At 29.7% G+C, this 19,707-nt stretch overlaps 3 protein-coding genes and 1 non-coding gene across 10 annotated transcripts in view; 1 reads left to right on the forward strand and 3 right to left on the reverse strand.

Moving 5' to 3' along the window:
- Nucleotides 1-711, forward strand: part of LOC127061889 (iodotyrosine deiodinase 1) — a 2,487-nt gene extending 1,776 nt beyond the window's left edge. For 2 of the 3 annotated variants that reach the window (XM_050989363.1, XM_050989364.1), the window contains exons 4-5: nucleotides 1-269; nucleotides 461-711. The exon at nucleotides 1-269 is cut by the window's left edge and continues 48 nt beyond it. In XM_050989363.1, the coding sequence (XP_050845320.1) occupies nucleotides 1-269; nucleotides 461-646 (455 nt within the window). In that variant the 3' untranslated portion in view covers nucleotides 647-711. The remainder of the gene's footprint in view (nucleotides 270-460) is intronic. The other variant, XM_050989365.1, reaches the window with a different exon arrangement.
- A 185-nt stretch (nucleotides 712-896) lies between these two features.
- On the reverse strand, nucleotides 897-14,757 carry LOC127061887 (zinc finger protein DPF3-like). 3 transcript variants are annotated; one of them, XM_050989357.1, is made up of 10 exons: nucleotides 14,728-14,757; nucleotides 14,363-14,529; nucleotides 14,159-14,268; nucleotides 13,667-13,903; nucleotides 13,380-13,585; nucleotides 13,212-13,281; nucleotides 11,684-11,839; nucleotides 9,785-10,183; nucleotides 3,802-3,914; nucleotides 897-3,181 (listed from the first exon to the last, which is right to left on the reverse strand). In XM_050989357.1, the coding sequence occupies exons 1-10, from the start codon at nucleotides 14,731-14,733 to the stop codon at nucleotides 3,050-3,052; spliced, it is 1,596 nt and encodes a 531-aa protein (XP_050845314.1). In that variant the 5' UTR covers nucleotides 14,734-14,757; the 3' UTR covers nucleotides 897-3,049. The 3 variants fall into 3 exon arrangements, with proteins under 3 accessions (XP_050845314.1, XP_050845315.1, XP_050845316.1); XM_050989358.1 differs by lacking the exon at nucleotides 11,684-11,839; XM_050989359.1 differs by lacking the exons at nucleotides 897-3,181; nucleotides 3,802-3,914 and adding an exon at nucleotides 4,346-7,528.
- Nucleotides 14,758-15,660: 903 nt separating this feature from the next.
- On the reverse strand, nucleotides 15,661-19,109 carry LOC127061897 (threonine--tRNA ligase 1, cytoplasmic). 3 transcript variants are annotated; one of them, XM_050989392.1, is made up of 5 exons: nucleotides 18,788-19,109; nucleotides 18,245-18,331; nucleotides 16,598-18,153; nucleotides 16,230-16,519; nucleotides 15,661-16,118 (listed from the first exon to the last, which is right to left on the reverse strand). In XM_050989392.1, exons 1-5 carry the CDS (start codon nucleotides 18,839-18,841, stop codon nucleotides 15,967-15,969), a joined length of 2,139 nt encoding a protein of 712 aa, XP_050845349.1. In that variant the 5' UTR covers nucleotides 18,842-19,109; the 3' UTR covers nucleotides 15,661-15,966. The 3 variants fall into 3 exon arrangements, with proteins under 3 accessions (XP_050845349.1, XP_050845348.1, XP_050845350.1); XM_050989391.1 differs by having other exon boundaries at nucleotides 18,660-18,807; XM_050989393.1 differs by lacking the exon at nucleotides 18,788-19,109 and adding an exon at nucleotides 18,438-18,577.
- Nucleotides 19,110-19,524: 415 nt separating this feature from the next.
- Nucleotides 19,525-19,597, reverse strand: Trnar-acg (transfer RNA arginine (anticodon ACG)). Its single transcript has one exon. It is a non-coding gene; the product is annotated as a tRNA-Arg (tRNA).
- Between the last annotated feature and the right edge of the window lie 110 nt (nucleotides 19,598-19,707).

Consider the following 19,707-nt stretch of genomic DNA (forward strand, 5'->3'; position numbering starts at 1 on the left):
TATCGAATAAAACAATGAAAAGTCGTATTCGTGAGATCGTTGAAAGAGAGGAAGAAATTAATTATAAAAAAAGAATGGGAAAAAAATGGACGTCGGATCTACGTCCATTGAGGACTAACTGGATCAAGGAATATCTCACGACCGCGCCATATTTGATTCTAGTTTTTAAACAGGTTTACGGCATCTTACCGAATGGAAAAAGAAAGGTTCATTATTATAATGAAACGAGCGTGTCCATTGCCTGTGGTATTCTTTTAACTGCCATCGAGGTATTTTTTTTTTCTCATACCATTTATCACTTTTCTTTGCTTTCACTTTTAATTTCTTTTTCTTGTTTGTTTGTTTGTTTGTTTGTTTTTTTTCCCTTCGCGATACATCATCGGATTAATATTTCTCTGTTTTTTATCCTCCTTTATATTTATTTCTATTTTTATTTTTTGACGACCTTTCACCGTTACAGTACACCGGTCTGGTCACTTTAACTTCTACACCTTTAAATTGTGGCCCAGCGATACGTACTCTACTTGGACGTCCCTCTAACGAAAAGTTGCTTTTATTATTACCCGTTGGTTATCCTGCAAAGGATGCTACCGTTCCTGATCTTCAACGCAAATCATTATCGGAGATCTTAACAGAAATCGAATAATATTGGTTGCCTGTTTTGTAACCTTTTCAATAAAATTATTATCAATCTGTCATCAGTATTGAAAATTTCTGTTTAATTAGAAAAAATATCCATGTACCTTGCGAAGGGAACATCCAATCTCTTAAACCTATCGTCAAGTATGATTTTAAGATATTAACATAAAAAAAAAAAAGAAAAGAAATAAAAAAAGGAAAAAAGAAAAATGAAAAACGCCCTTCCAGAGATAAGTGTTAGAAAGTGTCTCTGTGTGTAATTGAAATATGAAAGAAATTTTTATTACTATACATATTCTTGCTTTGTTGTTTCTGTTGTTGTTGTTTTCTCTGTTTTGTTTTGTTTTGTTTTTTTTCCCAAGAATGGGAAACGTTTACATGCACACAATAAAAAGTCCGCATTCCGAAGTTACTAATACAATTTGTGTAAACTAATTTTTTTATCTTTTTTTTTTCTTTTTCTTTTATTTTTATTTATTTATTTATTTATTTTTTTATTTTTTTTATTCTTTTTTTTTTTTTATTTGAATTTGCATACAATATGTTAAAAATAAGCAGTATAAAGTGTAAATTTATGATCTTTAATGAATAAGAAAAAACTGAAATATCGATTGCTCATATTTTAGTGATGTAGCTAACATACAATTCCATATGATTAGGCTGCCATAGCATTACGAAGTAAAAAAAGAAAAAGAAAGAGAGAAAGAGAGAGAGAGACAGAGAGAGACAGACAGAGACAGAGAGAGAGAGAGAGAGAGAAAGAGAGAGAGAGAGAGAGAGAGAGAGAGAGAGAAAGAGAAAAAAGAAAGAGATAGAGAGAAAGAGAAAAGAAAAGAAAGAAGAGAAAAGTATTTTCATACTGTTGAGAATACCAAATATCACCACAGTATCTTAAATTAAGTACACTGAAGATATAAAATATAAAAATACTGAGATATAATGACGGAGAAAAACGGGCATATACAATATAATTTTTTTTTTCTTTTTCGATCTTTTTTTTTTTCTTTTTTCTTTTTGTTGCAGAACCGTAAGTCTGTATCTCATAGCTATGCTGCTACTAATGGCTATGTCAATAAGTGTAAAAGCTTGAATATCATGATACGTACAGATAAACAGAGAATGTTCCTATTTATCACTATTTACGAAACAGATATTTATAATATCATGTATTGTGTTATTTTATTTTATTTTTTTTCTTTCTAGAATATCATTGTTTTTTTTTTCATTACTTTGCTTTACTTTACTTTACGTTTGCATCTTCCATGATACTTGGATTTATAAATCCAAGTTAATAGCGAGGAGCTAAGAGTTAGTATGAAAATTTGAGATCACCAAAAAGTTTTGTTGAATTTTTAAGCATTATCTTGATTTGTTCTTCTTTTTTTTCTTGTTTCGTTTCGTTTCGTTTCATTTCGTTTAAAATTGTAAAAGCAACCAAACATATTAAGTGTCAGTGGCTAAATATAGATTGACCCAGAACTAGGAGAGCATCGTTCTATTAATCATCATTTTACTTAAAACTAATTCTTGTCATTTTGTTACAGCATTCAATATATAGAGTCTATTATATATGTGTTCGAGTTCTAAAAACGATTAAAAAAAATACATTTGTCATATTTTCACGTATTATTTTAAGTTGAAATATTTGGACAGAAATATACATACATACATACATACATATATACATATATATATCGCCCTCCTATTATTTCACTTAAAACAATTAATCTCTTTGTCCGTTTTCTCGTAGGACCTTTGTTTCATGGTCTGTTTTATGAGAGAAGCTTATATAACTATTTGTAAGAACTACCTTATAAAAAAAAAAAAAAAAAAAAAAAAAAACAAAAAAAAAAGAGATAAAAAAAGAAGAAAAAAAAAAAGAAACCATAAATACATTTATTACATTTTTAGCTTTCTGAGATCCACCAGTGCCTGAGAGATGTATTTCTAATAAACAGCGAAGCTACGTATAAAATTCTCTTTCTCTAATCGTTCTTTCTTATGAATACAGTTTAAAAAAAAAATAAAAAAAAAAAGGCAAACAAAAAATGATTAAAAAAAAGAAAAGAAAAGAAAGAGAAAAAGAAAAGAAAAGAATGGCAAATGTTTCAATATACATATCATCTCGTATAGGAATAAAATCTCTCTTCTTTTGTTGTTTTGATAAGAATCGATAAGAATTCTTGATATAAATCGTTGAAATCTACGATAATACTATACATATGGAAATAGAGCCGAGTCGAGGGTGGGGGATTAGGATACGGGGTGGAGATACGGTGAGGATGGGGGCAATTGAGTTGGGCGATTAAGGAGGGGATGTCTAAAGAATACTCTCCTAATTCAAAGACAACCGTAGTCGCACCACACAGCGATAGATAGAGAACCGCGTGACTTATCTACGATATCAGACTTAATCACGGCGATGAAATTCTGCTATGCACAGACGGCAAGACCAGGAGCCCTCAGGAGGAGATGCGAGAGGTGGAGACAGACAATACATGTGGTATCCACGATCACAGTCGTCACAGAACAGCAGCTGATCCTATTTCGTGTCGCCAAATATATTAATAATAGCGTAAGAAAAAAATGTTCAAAGAAAAAAAGAGAAAAAGAAAAAAAAGAAGGACGAACGAACGAACGAACGAATAAACGAACGAACGAACGAACGAACGAACGAACGAACGAACGAATGAACGAATAAATAAACAAACAAAGAAGAGAAAGAAAGAAAATTCAAACGAAGACTATCTCATAGACTTTTACATTAACGTTATATATAACTGTCTTCTCTGTTCGCTAACGCGTATTATTTTGTTTTGTTCGAAAATAAAAAGATCTTCGTGTTCACGTCGTTGGAATAAATGGAAATGCGTAAAATGCGTCAACGATGTTGTAAAAAAAAAAAAAGAAAAAAAAATTAAAAAAATAAAACAAGAGAAAAATCGACGTGTATATGTAATACATATATACGTATATATCGTATATATATGCACACACACGTCACGACGTGTATACGTAATATATATGTCGTATATACACATATGTCACGCGAAATAAAATACGAATAGATAATCGTGCTTCGAGATAAAACTTCGCGTTTGACGCGTTAAAACTCGAATTTTGAATAATCCTGCTTAAAGTTAAAGGGATGAATATACTCACGTCGTTGTCAGAAGTGCCACATATGGAGCAACATTTGCATTCGATACACTGCCACCTGTACTTGCGAACAGAAACGATCATGTTCGCAGTGAATTGCAAACATGTTGGATGCCCTATAACAAGAATGTATGCACGTCATGGAATACGCATGTGGGATGGATTAGGATAACGATTGGACGAGCAGAAAGGTGCCAGGACATTTATCTTGTGCCGAAGAACAGTGAACTCCAAGCTATCTTTTTTTTTTCGTCAAATATACTTATTATTTTTTTTCCGTATCCAAATCGAGGCTCGATCGAATATAGCGTATTATACATACATATTTGTACTTTATATCAATATTTGTATACATAACAAGAAAGTATCTCTGGTATGTATTTTTTGTTTTTGTTCGGTTTTTTTCGGTAATTTTTAATTTTTTACTTATTTACTTTTTTACTACTTTTTTTTTTTCTTTTCGTTAAATTTTGTCAAACAAGTGCGAATTGTATGTCTTTCACCTTTCCTCAGCACTAAACGTCCGGAATAATGAAACTTGTCCATGTTTCCGCACATAATGTTTTATTTCATGATACTCGCAATTTTTGATGTTGCCTTTTGAACATATGTACTGTTATTATTATTTGGAATAATAGGTGGTAAGTAATAGCAGGGCGTACCTTGGAATAGTTCACGTTCTTTCTTGCGCAGCACAATATAAACGTCGCAGATCAGCACACTCTCCCTCGCTTTCTCTCTATCCCTTTCTCACTCTCACATTCTCATACGTACTACTACGCACACATCACACACAGAGATCATACACATGACACACATCACACAGAGAAAGAGACACAGATATACGCACCCATACCACCCCTCCCTACCCCTCCCCCCACACGCACACAACTCATAACGTATCACATTTGTATATATATATAATATATATATTCATATATATAACTAATGTTACTCTTAAACGCTATATTTGTAAGCCTCATGGGTATTGCTTAATTAAAATTGCCTAATAACAAGTCTTCAATTTTATATAACAAGGAGGAACTATCTGCATGCTTTTTTTTTTCGTGTGTTGGTTTCTTTTTTTTTTTTCGTTTTTTTTTCCTTTTTATATATATATATACCATGTGAGTTTTTCTTATGACAATCTAAGAATTATTTATTTTTTAATCGGATAAACTGAAGCAAGATATTTTTTTTTTCTTCTGCTATTTTGTTGCATCAACTACTGTAGCATTAAGTGACGAAAAAATCGTCTTAAGCGCGCGGCACTATTGAACATATATATATGTATTATATATAGCTTATATATATACTATATAATATATAAAATACATATGTATATGTTATTTCTTGCGTATATATATATATATACACATACACACACATATATATACACACATATATATATGTATGTACGTATGTATGAACTGTAACGTATTACTTTTTGGCGAATAATTTGGAAAAAAATTTTGTTTGATCTTCCAACAAACATCTGAAGAAATTATATAATATTTTTTGATCGAGCAGACAAAGTCTTCAATGGTTATGTTGATTCAAGATATTTTTTTCCTTCTCTTTCTTTCTTTGATTTGTAATAAGAAAACAATTTTCCAAAGCTGCTTTGGATTCCAGTGTATATGAATATGTCTATAAATACGCATGGAATGCAGCATTTATATACATATATATATGTTCTCATTATTAAATTTGACTCAAAAGTTTGAAAGTCATATCGTAAAGAAATGCTCTCGGTATATGCCTGAAAAACTCATAAGGTATTACATTAATATTAGATATATATATACATATATATATATACATATACATATATATACACATATATACACATATATTTATATATATATATATATATATATATATACATGACAATATTACTTCTATTAAAAAAAAAAAAAAGATATTTGTACAGGTATCAAAGCTTGTATAAAACTAAGCTATCAAATTTCTACAAAGAGACCATAATATCATTATAGTCGTTACGATGCTTTCTCGTCTGTGTGACACGTCACTATTCGAATTCATACCTAATTGAAAAACATCTGACCATGAAAAATTTTCTTCTGATTTTTTTTTTTTTCATTTTTCTTTTTTACTGTTTTTTGTTCACGCCTTCTTTTTATGTAACATATTAGATGGTCCCAAAAGTTTCTTTCGCTATCTGCAGGCAGCTGTTTTATCTGGCAGTGTTTAAAAACAAAAGAAACTTTTAGGACAACCTAATATATACATAAATATATATATATATATATATATATATATATATATATATCATAACTTTTAATATGCTTAATAAATATTTGTGTCATATCATTCGATGACACCTGCAGATATCTAATCATTCTTTCATTCGACAAAATGTAATAATACTCTTGAAAACTTATTATTCGAATTAATTCAAAAGAAAAAAAAAAGAAAAAGAAAAAAGAATATTAATAATAATAATAATATTAATAATAATAATAATAATAATAATAATAATAATAATAATTGTAATAGTAGTAGTAGTAATAGTAGTAGTAATTATAATGATGATAATAATAATAATAATAATAATAATAATAATAATAATAATAATAATAATAATAATAATATTGAATCAAGAGCAGCAGATATATAGTCAAAGTACAGAATTAGAGAATCTGGAAGAGAGTAATTGAAAAGTTGTGCCCCATGTTTTTACTATTGGCAGGAAGTCAGTGTCTATGGTATGTATATATATGCAATTATTATTTCTATAATTATATCTAATCGAAGAAAAAAAATGTTATTATTAATTGCAACGTACTCTACGTTTTTGTATTATATAAATACCGAATATATATATATATATATACACATATGCATATGTAACATATATATGTATATATAATATATATGCATATATAATATATGTATGTATATATATTATATATAGTATATATATAATATGTATAATATATATAGTAAAGCTATTGTAAATTAAATCTATAACCCCATAAAAACGTTATATTTACATGATTTTCAATGTAGAAGCCAAAAAGCAATGAAGTTGCTAATTATCAATAGGATTTTTTTTGTTCGTTCATTTGTTTGTTTAGAAGCAATTGATAAGAATATTTTTTTTTTTTTGTAGAGTACTGGCATATTCATTTTATCGGATATATATAGCTTAGCTTGCTAATAATATATGTGTATTTATGTAATGTGTGTATGTGTGTGCCTGTACATCTCTATATATTACACTTGCTCAATTCGTTATACTTTCGTTTGCTTGCCTTTTTAAGTGAAATCATTTCTTTTTTTTTGGCATGGAAAAGTGCTTTTTGATTATCAAATGCCTTCTATGAGTTTTAACAAGCAAAAGAATGGAAGGGGAATAATAAAAACTATACGTTATATAAGAGTATAAACGTTACTTGTGCCCATTTTTCAGACAAATCTTAATTAACAATTACTATTTGAAAATAATTAAGTTTGAAGAAAAAAGTAAAGGAAAAAAAAAAAAAAAGAAAGAAAAAGATTTAAAAAAAGAATAAAAATAAAAAAAAGAAAAGATAAAAAAAGGGATAAAGAAACAAACAAACAAAATGACGACACGAGGGGGGAAGGCATAAAGTTTGTTTTTTTTTCTTCTTCTTTTCTTACAACTGTACCTATTTATTTTGATACTATGTTAAACTTTTAGTACTGTTATATGTGCTGCGCTGTTTTGCTTCTATCAGAGTATCTGGAAATTCAAATATGCAATGAATGCAAAAGATCCAAACACAACTTCTTTTTTTTTTTTTTTTTACAAGCTCTAAAAATTTGTCTCTCTCACAATACCAAAGACACGTGGTCAATATTATAATATTTCTATATATCACTTTGAGTATGTTGCTTTCTCTCTTTTAGAAGTGATTCTCATGTGATTGTGCTAGGTTTATATATATATGTATATATACATATATATATATATATACACATATATACGTACATACATACATACATACATACATACATACATACATACATATATATATATATATATACATATATATATATATGTATATAATAAAGATATTCTCAATAAATCCTATTTAAATTACTTGATATAAATTATGTTTTTGTTTGCAAATTTCTTTTGCCTTTTTTCTTTTTCTCTTATATCAAGTACGCGCATTTTCGTTTGATTTCAAACACAATAACATAAAGACGATACGATACACTGTCAAACAGAAGACAAATACATCTTCTTCAATACGTGCTCTAGTGATACTGTGCAACAGGAATTTTTAAAAATTTTACTTCTTTCTTTTCTTTTCTTTTTTTTTGCTTCGTTTTTTTCTTGCGTTATTCCGTTAAGAATTATTTTTAAAAAATCACACACGCCTAAAAAGGTCTACGACTTTGAAAATTGTACAATCGGAATCATATAATTTTTTTTTCTTTTCTCTCTCTCTCTCTCCCTCTCTCTCTTTTTTTTTTTGGTTAAATATTTCGTTTGAGTTGAATTTCTTCTTTTTTGTACGTTTCTCTCGTTTTATTATTATTTTATTTTATTAGTATGTATTTTTTTTTACTTTATATTTCTTTTTTTTCTCTTCTTTTCTTTTCTTTTCTTTGCAAAAATCGTATCTTATAAACTAATCATTGAATTACAATAAATCACAGTTAATTTTTTATGCCGTAAAGGAATTATTGAAAATTCCTATTACTCAGATGCGACAAGTTGCACCATTGACAAAGTGATGTTTTGCTTTTCTTGTCTTGACTAGTGTATATATAAAGCTTATAACCACTTGACCTACAATGTGCGCAGATAATTTAATAGTATTAATTATTGCACACACAATAATACATTTCCATGATCCTTCGGAATAATAACTTTCGAAATATGTCACACATAGCGACTCTGTAACTGTATACAACTCAAAAATCATTTCATTTATAACAAAATTATAAACAAATTATAGAAATTTTTAACAAGCACAATTCTATTCGTAAATTAACTTATACAATTAGACTTTTGTTTTGTAACAAAGCTCTAACGGGCAAAACAAAAGAAAATTTAATACGATTTAAATATTTCACTTGATACCGATAACTCGTATCACTTTACTTATACGCGTGATATATATATATATATTTATTTATTTATTTAAAAATTATGTTAATATGATAAAAATTACGTCTATTACATAATACTCTAACATATGCTTCATAGCAAAAAAGAAAAAAAAAATGAAGAAACAAAAAAAAATTAAATAAAACAATGCCCGTCAATGTGCAAAACAAAAACAAATATTTTTTCAATTAGCTAAAAAATATTGTTCAAAAACAGTCTTATTAACTTAAATATATTTATATATTTCATATATATATATATATATTTACACTAATTGGAAATAAATAAAATTTTGTCAAATAGTCTTTCCATTAGAAATATTATTATAACGTGACATATTATAAGCTTATAATAGATACTAATAATATTTGAAAACACTTATGCAGTTAATTTCCAATCCACCAAAAACCCATTGATTAGAACTACTCCAAAGTCACGATGATTTCGGTGTAACGATATTTCCGATTAGAAACGTTCAATTTTCTATTTTGAGTTGCATATGTTTGTAAATTTCGAGTTACAGATCGCGGTTAGACATAAAGAAAGAACATTTTTCTTTAATTATCCTTTTTTTTTCCTCTTTCCCTTCCTCTTCTTCTTTTTATTCTTCTTGTTCGTTTTTATTTTCATTTTTATTTTTCTTATATATTTTTTTTTTCTTTTCTTTTTTTCCTTTTCCTTTGCTTTGTTTCGTTTTATTTTGTTCCATTTGGATTTTGTTCTTTCCTCTCAAATTAAATAATTTGTTAGGTCAGAATGTTTATCGAAAGGAAATAATAAAGACGCGACTAATACGATTATCGAAAATATATCAATATGATTAATTATGATTTGCTCTGCGTGTATACTTGCGTTTGACTTTCTCCTCGAGCTTACCTGAGCGACCGCAATCACTGCAAGAGACCAATTCCTCTGATCCACCAGTTTTTTTATTCTCTCTTGCATCGCCCAAACAAAAGTCACAGTAGGGAGAGGGTTGCGCGGATTTTCCAGGCTTTTTCTCAGCAGGTCCAGGTGTTGGTGGTCCACCCTCGGGTCTAACTGAGGAAGGAGAAGGTACAGCGGTACCACCAGGAGATGATACTGCAGGTAGATGATCTTCCTTAGGTGGTGGTATAGTAGGCGATGTTGGTGCGATGGGCGTCTGAACTGGTGGTAACTGTGCTGGTTGTTGCGGCTGCGTTGCGGCTCCCGCAGCAGGGGCAGCTGGTGCTGCGGGAGAGGGACTCGAGGTACTCGAGGTAGTAGTGTTCTGTCGACCCCGACGTGTACCACCTAGTCACAAACCGACCACATACCCAGTTGCGCTTTGCGTCACAAGCTAATGACCATGCACACTGGCTTATATTGACAATAATTTATATTCAATTCTGTGAAAATGTCTATTAATAATCGATTCAGTTATTCACATGATAATGATATATGTTCTAAATAGTAAAATAATAAGAGAGTGAAAGATATATATATATATGTATGTATATATAGATGTGTGTGTACACATATATATATGTGTGTATATATATATATATATATACATATATTAAATCAAGATATAATTTCTACATATGAATGATAGAGAAAAGTATGATTATTACGCATCGAAACATTTTGTATGTATGTTTCGAGAGATATAGATAATCGATATTATCATTGAATTTTACGATTTTATTTTATTTTTTCATTTTTATTTTTATTTTATTTCCTTTTTTTTTATATATGTATACGTATATTCTCATTGCATATCGTTCCAATAACAGAATCAATTATTTAAACTCCACAGTTCATTTTTTTTTCAGACAAACTGGCACAACAATGAAAAAGAATCCAATTATATGTTTTTTTTCTTTTTTTTTTTTTTGTAACAAGATGCATTTCGATCAATACATTCCATCACCAACAACTATTTCAAAATACAATATCTAAATACTTGACTTAAAGAACAGGCAAACAAACTTTACTATAAATATACTGAAACACTACTGCAAATTTATCAAATTTATACTTTTTATTTAGTCAAGCTTCAGCATTTTATGATAGGAAACTTGAAGCCAAAATTGCTTTAGGAATCAAGTAAGCATCAAAAGAGCAAATAAAGTAATATCTAAAACAGTTAGATCTACCTGTAATTACTATCATGCTAAAAAATTAGGATATAGGAATTACTGATAAAAACACACACATACCAAACACTCAGAGACATGACTGTGCCAAAAAAAAGAAGTTACAATTCAAAGGACATAATGGATCATCGCTTTTCTCTAATAATGAAAACATTTGATTTATGCATTTGCAGAGGCATGCATTGCAAAATATATCTAAAAACATCATATCGATTGATTCCTTCTTTACCAAAATATTTACTGTGAAAGACTTTCTCTTTGTGCACGTATACTATCTAAAACAAACCATTAAAATTTTGCTGATTCACATATTTCTTAATTTTTTCTTTTTTTTTTTTTGTTCTTTTTTTTCAAAGCTGACTCGGTGTAATATAAATGAGATGCTATATAAATCTGTCCTGGATGAAAAAATCACCAGAACTTACAAGACAAACATTACATTTATATATAACGGTATTTGCAACGCATGCATTTGCAATACATATAAAAATATATAATCAATTTTTTTATGTCAAAGGATTATTAAAGTAAATAGTTGCATGGATAGGATAAATTGTAGATATGAGTAAAAGGTAAGTGGTAATATGTGATGGGATAAGGTAAGGAATATTGGCTTAAGGGAAAGTGAGAAAACTGAGCTGATTTTGGCTCCAACCTGGCTGGTTCGAAGCAGCGGTGTCTGCAACGCTCCTAGGTTCAACTTCGGCAGGACTGGGACTTAGTTCCTTAGCAGGATCACCAGAGGAAGTAGAGTGGGAATGACCATAATGGTAGACCAGACCAGGTCTGGTTTTATACCGTGCGCTGCATACTGCAAAAGTGCAAATACTGTTTTCCCGCAATCCATCTAACGCAACGTCCATGAAAAGACAGACCTCTTTTAATGGATATTTAGGAAGGTTTTAGGACCGAAGCTTACGGGTCAAGGACAAGGAAATTTGCACACCTTCCGCACCAGTACACATCCCTATCCACCTACAAATCTATATGTGGACAAGCAGTGAAGGAGTTCCAGCCCAAGAAGCAAAACTAATACGATGCAAGGCTTGATGCTTGTATACTCCTACAGAATGAGCTCGCTACAGTGTGAGCCAGTACATTATTGCTCTGTTATTGGCAGGTAAAATAAGTCTAAAGATATTTGGCCACTTTCATAAGCTCACTTAAGAACAGACATAATTGCTAATTCTTATTGACAGTAGGAGCTTACTATATGAGACCAAATTTCTTAAGATTTCTGCTATTCTAACAGGAGTGGTTTCAAGAAGTAAACAGATTGCAGGCACATTCGAGTTAATTCGCTAGACTTTGGGTCTGAAAAAGTATTGGGTCTAATTAGTAATGACTATTGTATTCCTTCAAAACTTTAACTGCTATGGAATTACTATTATTAACAAAAATTATTTATCAATGTTTACTAATACTATATTCATACTAGATTATTTCTCTTTATAAAAAAGTATATTACGTCTGTAGGAGAGAAAAATCAGTTTTAAACATACTAAAGATTTATAGAGGTTATTGCTTCAATTTGGAAAGAATGAACATAACAAAAGAAAGTATTAATATGATATTAGGAAAGTAAGTAAAGGTAAGTAAGTAAACAAAAGTTTGGAAGAGTGTTAAACAAATTTGTAAAATATCAGTTGTAAAAAGACATCTCCCTGTTATGAGTTAAACTTTTACATTAAAACATCAAAATAAACTAGAGCTTGTGTTTTCTAAAAATCTATGACACGTTAAATAAAGACACAACTACTATAAACTTGAAGGAAAACAACAATCAATACGGTACCGATCAATTTTATATATCGAGATTAATACGAGACTAAAGAGCACCTTCCCACATTATAGTTCATTACATGATCGATCACCATCCCTCGGTGTAAGATTATGCAGTATTCAACACTAAAATATTTAATAATTTATTTCTAGCTTCCATCTTATTTTATACCATAAAGTAATTTTTGTGTACCTTGCAAAATTATATGTAGATGTGGTTAAAATATAATAACTAAATAATGTTAACAAATTTGGTAACGCGATGCGTTTGTTTCTTAAACAAAACAATAACTGACAGAAATAATAATAATAATAATAATAATATTAATAATAATAATAATATTTGGTGAAACTAATAACAGGAGAGAATCATTTGTAGTTGTATCTATGATTAAACTTACGGTCACAAACGAATGGCTTATCGGAGTCAACAGCATCATAGTTAGTTTTCTTACGGCCACGTCCCCCACCCTGAATAAAATAGTAAAATAATTGTTTCGTTATTTCTCTATTGTAACATTCTTATATTATTGTACAGCCCAATATTTATTAATATTCATTAAGTGTACCTTTGTACGTTTGGTCCCAGGACTATCTGTGGTTGGTGGATGACTTCTGGCAGGATGATGACCACCACCTCGGTGTTTTCTTCTTTTCCTTTTACTACTGTAACTTTCTTCGTAATCATAATCACTATCTGGATCAGGTTCTTCGTAAGCATCCATATCCAACATATCTTGTTCATCGTAATACCATGCATCTTTACTATGTTCATCTTTTAAAAAATAACAATTAATTATTATTTTCTATATCTTATCTCAATTATTGCAAGATCAAATTGTTTATTTTGATATACCTTTAAGTCCAACTGATTCTTTACTATCATCATTGACATGTGTTATAGTTTCTACACCCTCAGATCCATCTTCTGTGTCACCTCTCGGTCCACGTTTTGGATGTAAATAGTGCATTAAATACTGACGCCGCTTTTTCCTCCATCGTTTGCTTGGATACGTGTAAATTTGTCCGTGTAATAATCCTGGTAACCTTTCTCTCGAGGACATGAAAAGCGTAGAATGATTCTGCGCTACTCCTAAGAATTTTAACAATAATACATAATATAACACCAATATGTAAAAACATTGATTAAATTTTTTATTTAACAATAAAATCACTATATACCACATTGTCGACACCGATACGTTCGGTCTCTACAAACATTCACTTGTACTCATAAACAAAGTGAATTTTCTGTTGGATCAATAAATGTATCAACAATACATTCATACACATACATTGGGCAAATAAGTCCAAAAAGTATATTTACACAGAAAATATTTTAACTTACCTGTCTGTGAGTCCAGGAAAGGCATACGTAACCTCCTTTCTCTGCATAATCGACTGTTATAATTCGACGAATTTTCAATGGCTTCCCTATACGCTGTGTCATTGAGAAAACTAAAAAAACCATTCATAACAAATAATGTTTATATATATATTTCTTCACATATTATACGCAATAACGATTCGATATAGAAGAAAATTTCTTTACCTTTCTATTTTAAGTAAGTTACTTTCGTTAACTACTTGAATAATTCCATGAGAAGCAGGAGAGATAGCAACGGCTGTCATCTTTGAGCAAGCCTCTGCTGCTCCTACTTTGCCGCTTGGACTCCTTCTTTTCGGAAGTGTAACTAACTTAGTCAAAATAATTACTTCCTGTAAAATGTACGTAAATCATTTCACAATTTATAACAGATATTTTTCGAACGTTTTAATCTTATAAATTCTCGATAAATAATTTATTATGATTTTATATATAATTTTTAAATTTATATTATATCATATTTTAACAGTAATAGATCAAATCAAAAACTTGTATTGATTCGTGATATATATATATATATATATGCTTACAATCATAAATATTATATTCGAATAATGAAATACGAAAGAAAATTATTTATCTCTTTTTAGGACACATATTTATTTATTTTACAACTCGTATTATAATTTAATATTTAGCATTTTCTTATTAATTTTACACGTAATAAATATTAAGTACAACTCTTAAAGTGACAGACATAGAAAGTGATGGGAGAGAAGTATTAAATCAAACGAAAAAGCGATTGTGAGTTTTATTTGAACAGTGCTTGATAAAGAAACCAAAGAAAAAAGGGGGGAAAAAAAAATTAAAAACCACATGTGTGTTCAATGGTAGGAATTCAAAATGGTTACTATATACTATTTGAAAGATTCTTATTTTTTTTTGTTATGTTTTTTTTTTTTTATGTTTCCTATAAAAATGCTGGAAATCCTTTCTTTGAAGACTGGAGTGCATTTTATTCCTAAAATGTATTCAAAGCAGTTATACACGTCATCAACGTGTAAACTACTTGTAAATTATGGAGCACAGCCATTGAGATGAACATTTCAAATCACAAACTCATAATATTATATCATATATTGATTATTGTGAAAATGTAAGCAATCGACATCTATTTTCTCTTTCTATTATTTCAATTTTAACAAGGCAACTTGTTGAACTATCTCTTTGCAAATTGTATGTATGTATTTTTGTACAAGACATATTCTTCTTGTTTTTATCTACTGCAAAAGATTATCCTTTTATAATGCTGATACAATGTGAAGTTCCATAATTGAATACCAAAGTTAGGATATGGCAAAAACTTTTCATAACTATTATATCATATATGAAATATTGTGAATTCTAATGATCTGAAGTATTTTTTTTTTCCTTAATCCCTTTTTTTTTTTTTTTTTTTGATTTTTCTTATATGCAAAGCATGTTTCTTAATCAGACACTATTACATTTTTGTTTAGACTATAGTGTTCTAATAGAAACAAGGATAGATTAATTTCCATTTTCTTTCCTCTTCTTCTTCTTTTTTTTTTTTTTTTCAAATGAGCTGTTATATAAATTTGTCACTTAATAATTATTTGCGTACGAAAAATTTACTAAATTATTTTTCTCTTCTGTATCCTTAGCTAATTATATGAAATATTTAAGAATATATACTGCAGAAAAGGATTTATTCCCATATTTTAAAGTGCATTAAGATCGTATCTTATAACTTTTTAAGTTTAGAGATATTACCTACATATAAATAAATTGTCTGGATAGAGAAAGTAGATTTATTGAAACCTTTCTTCGCAGTTACGATCTTTCCTTTCTTTAAATAATTTAAACTTTTCGATTAAATCTTCCGTTTTAATTTCACCGTGAACTACGTTATCTCTCGTACGAACGTTTACAGTCCCTGCATTTCGTTCTTTCTCTCCAACAACTGAAATAAAAGAAGAAAAAATTAAGAAAAAAAAAAAAGAAAAAAGAGAAAGTTATATTTCTAAAAGAGATATCAGGATTATTAAAGATATAAGAATATTTTAATATATACCAAGTATAAAATTAAATTGTGCCAACTGGGCATTACGAATTTTTTTGTTCATTGTATCGCTAGAATCGGTATCAACTTCTGCGTTAAAGCCTGCTTCCCAAAGTTTTGTTTTAACTTCGATCGCGTATTCTTCGAAAGGTGTTCCCACAGGAATCACCATTACTTGTCGCGGCGAAAGCCAAAATGGCCACTTTCCTGCATAAGATTCGGTAAGGATAGCGATCATTCTTTCTACAGAACCCAATATAGCTCTGTGAATAATTACTGGCCTTGTTTTCTCGCCTGATTCGCTGCGAAATAATAATATTACACACGATATGATAATGTGAATATTTTATGATCATCTCATACTTAGTTTCTCAACTTACTTGACATACGATAAATTAAATCTAATTGGTAGTTGAAAATCTAATTGTATCGTAGCACATTGGTGTGGTCTTTTCAAAGCGTCCATAATTGTTATATCTATTTTAGGACCATAAAAAGCACCATCCTGAGGATTTATTTTCCATGATTCTCCAAAGGCATTTAAACTTTCTTCCAATGCTTTTTCTGCTAGATCCCAAAGAACCAAGTCTCCTAAATATTTCTCAGGGCGCGTAGATAAACATAAATTAAATGTAAAACCAAATACGGAATATACATGACGTAGGAAATCCAGTGCTCCCAACATTTCATCCTTGATTTGATCTATCGTGCAGAATATATGTGCATCGTCTTGTTGGAAACGTCTTACTCGAGTAAGACCCGTTAATGCGCCAGATAATTCATTACGATGTAGTACTCCAAAATCTGCCATTCTTAAAGGCAATTCACGCCAAGATCTATTTCGTACGTCAAAGATCATACAATGACCTGGACAATTCATTGGCTTTAATGCAAATGTTTCCTTTTCAACATCAAATGAAAACATATTATCTGCATAATGTTGCCAGTGACCAGAAGTTTGCCATAATTTACTATTGTAAATATTCGGCGACACAACCTCTTGAAAACCTCTTTTTCTATATTCACCACGAATAAATTCGATTAAAGTGTTGTAAATATAAGCACCACGTGGTTGAAAGAAGCAAGATCCTGGAGAAAGCTCATGGAAAAAGAATAATTCTTGTTCTTTTCCAATTTTTCTGTGATCACGTTTAGCAGCTTCTTCTTGAAATTTTTCCCATTCTTTCATTTGCTTAGTATCAGGAAAACTTATACCATATATTCTTTGCAAGGATTCCGCTTCTGCATTACCTTCCCAATACGTAGAAGAATTTTTCGTAACTTTAATAGCCTTAACTTTTCCCGTATGTCTAATATGTGGACCTCTACACAAATCGATCAGTGGACCACATCTATAAGCTGTAGTAGTAGGAGTATGTACCTTCTCATTCAAAATGCGTACTTTGAATTCATTATATTTAAACATTTCTAATAAATCTTCTTTTTTCATCTCAAGCCTTTCAAAGGGTTGCTTTTCTTTAACTATGCCTTTATATAAAGTTTCCAAAGTAGGAAAATCTAAATTAGATATACCTTTATCACCAAGGTACATGTCATAGTAAAAACCATTTTCGATTGGAGGTCCGTAACATAAACAGCCTCCATAAATGCGTTCCATGGCTTCTCCAAGGATATGAGCACTAGAATGCCAGAAAACTTGTTGAGCGTCAGGATCGTCGAATTTAAGAAGCTGAAGTTTACAATCGGATTCCAGAGGTCTATCAAGATCCCAAAGTTCGTTATTAACCTTTGCTATTACAACGCTGTCTGATAAACTTTGACTAATATTCTTTGCAATTTCATATGGTGTGGTACGCCACGATTGGCCGGTAACTTCTTTCCCATTTGGAAGCGTCACGGTTATCTCTTCAGGTTCTTTACTCGCAATTTCAGCATCGTATTCTGCTTTTAACTTATCCCATAAAACTATACGTTCCTACAAGTACATATATATATATATATATATTACATAAAACTAAATGTAATAACATATAAATATTATTAAGAATACTTGTCTAAATATTTACCTGAATATATTCAGGCCATGGATTTAATTCGCAAACCGAACTCTTTTCAATTGCAACTTTTTTATCTTTTCCTGGCTTCATTTTTGCCTGAAAAAAAAGAAAAAAATACAATCAATCAGTAAACTATTTTACGAATAAGAAATAAGAAAAAAAATTAAAACGTTTCTGTCTTCTTATAAAAATAAAGCAAAACCGTCAAGATAGGTCGCTACAAGTGTTAGGAAATCGAATATTAAGGTTACGTCAGATTATTGATTTATATCTCTACTACAGTGGGTGGTACGATAATAAACAGACGAGCACAGAAAAATGATATTTAGTGATTAAAAACGATCTTTGTTCTTCTCTCTCTTTTTTTTTTTTTTCGATACACGATGATTCCATAAAATGATAACAATATAACTTTATAACAAACCCAAGCGTGCTTCCGTCTAGTACCACTGTAAATGATCCTATAACCGTAAAATCGTAGAGATGTCAACATGATTTTAAAAATTAAAAATATAAACGATAAAACCCGAATGATAATTAGATAACTCGTGCCTTTTCTTCCTTAATATTTAAGCTTTGCACATCAGATATAACGTTGTCAACCATGTTGTATTCACACTGCTTATTTGGTCTATTTAAATGCTTTCACTGTCGATCCGCAATTCTATATAGTAATTCGTCGAGAACTATTAAATTTAATGGAAATTAAGATAATTATAGTTCATATGTTTTAATAGAAACGATCGATGATCATTTGGATAGAATGTATTCGTTTTTATCGTTAAATCAGGTATTACAAAATGATTCACTGTTAAGTCCGTTATACTTTCCATACACGTCTTCACGCAATTCTAACACGTGGATCATCCTATTCTCATTTATTCAGTTGTGGCTACGACGATCGTATTTCTTTTTTTTTTTTTCTTTTTTTTTCTTTTGACAAAGTGATTAGTTTAAATAAAATTACAAGCAAGTTTCTATACCATAATTAATATAGATACAAAATATATAACGTACGTAATAATTTTCTATCGATTAAAAGAATAATTGTTACATGTATTTTCATATCTCAATATGGCAGTTATTTGAGAAATATGATGCAACTTGTTCCTTTTTAAATTCATTATCAGCATAATATTGAAACTCTTGATGAATCAGCTTTTTATGTTTCATATATTCCGATGGATTAAATATATATATATTCATTATGTATATGTGCTTTTTATATATAGTATATGAGTATTTATATAAAGGATTGAAGTTTAAAGTTATTACAAAAAAAATGTCTCCGATCCTGCCAGGATTCGAACCTGGAATCTTCTGATCCGTAGTCAGACGCGTTATCCGTTGCGCCACAGGACCATCTTGATCACTTTGTTATTTATATGATTAATAAGATAGAATTACTTATTGTAATTTAATATAACTCAATCACATTATAAAGTTTTTATAATTCTTATGAATTCTTCGTA

Source organism: Vespula vulgaris, chromosome 2 (genome assembly GCF_905475345.1).
Source record: "Vespula vulgaris chromosome 2, iyVesVulg1.1, whole genome shotgun sequence".
Lineage (NCBI taxonomy): Eukaryota > Metazoa > Arthropoda > Insecta > Hymenoptera > Vespidae > Vespula > Vespula vulgaris.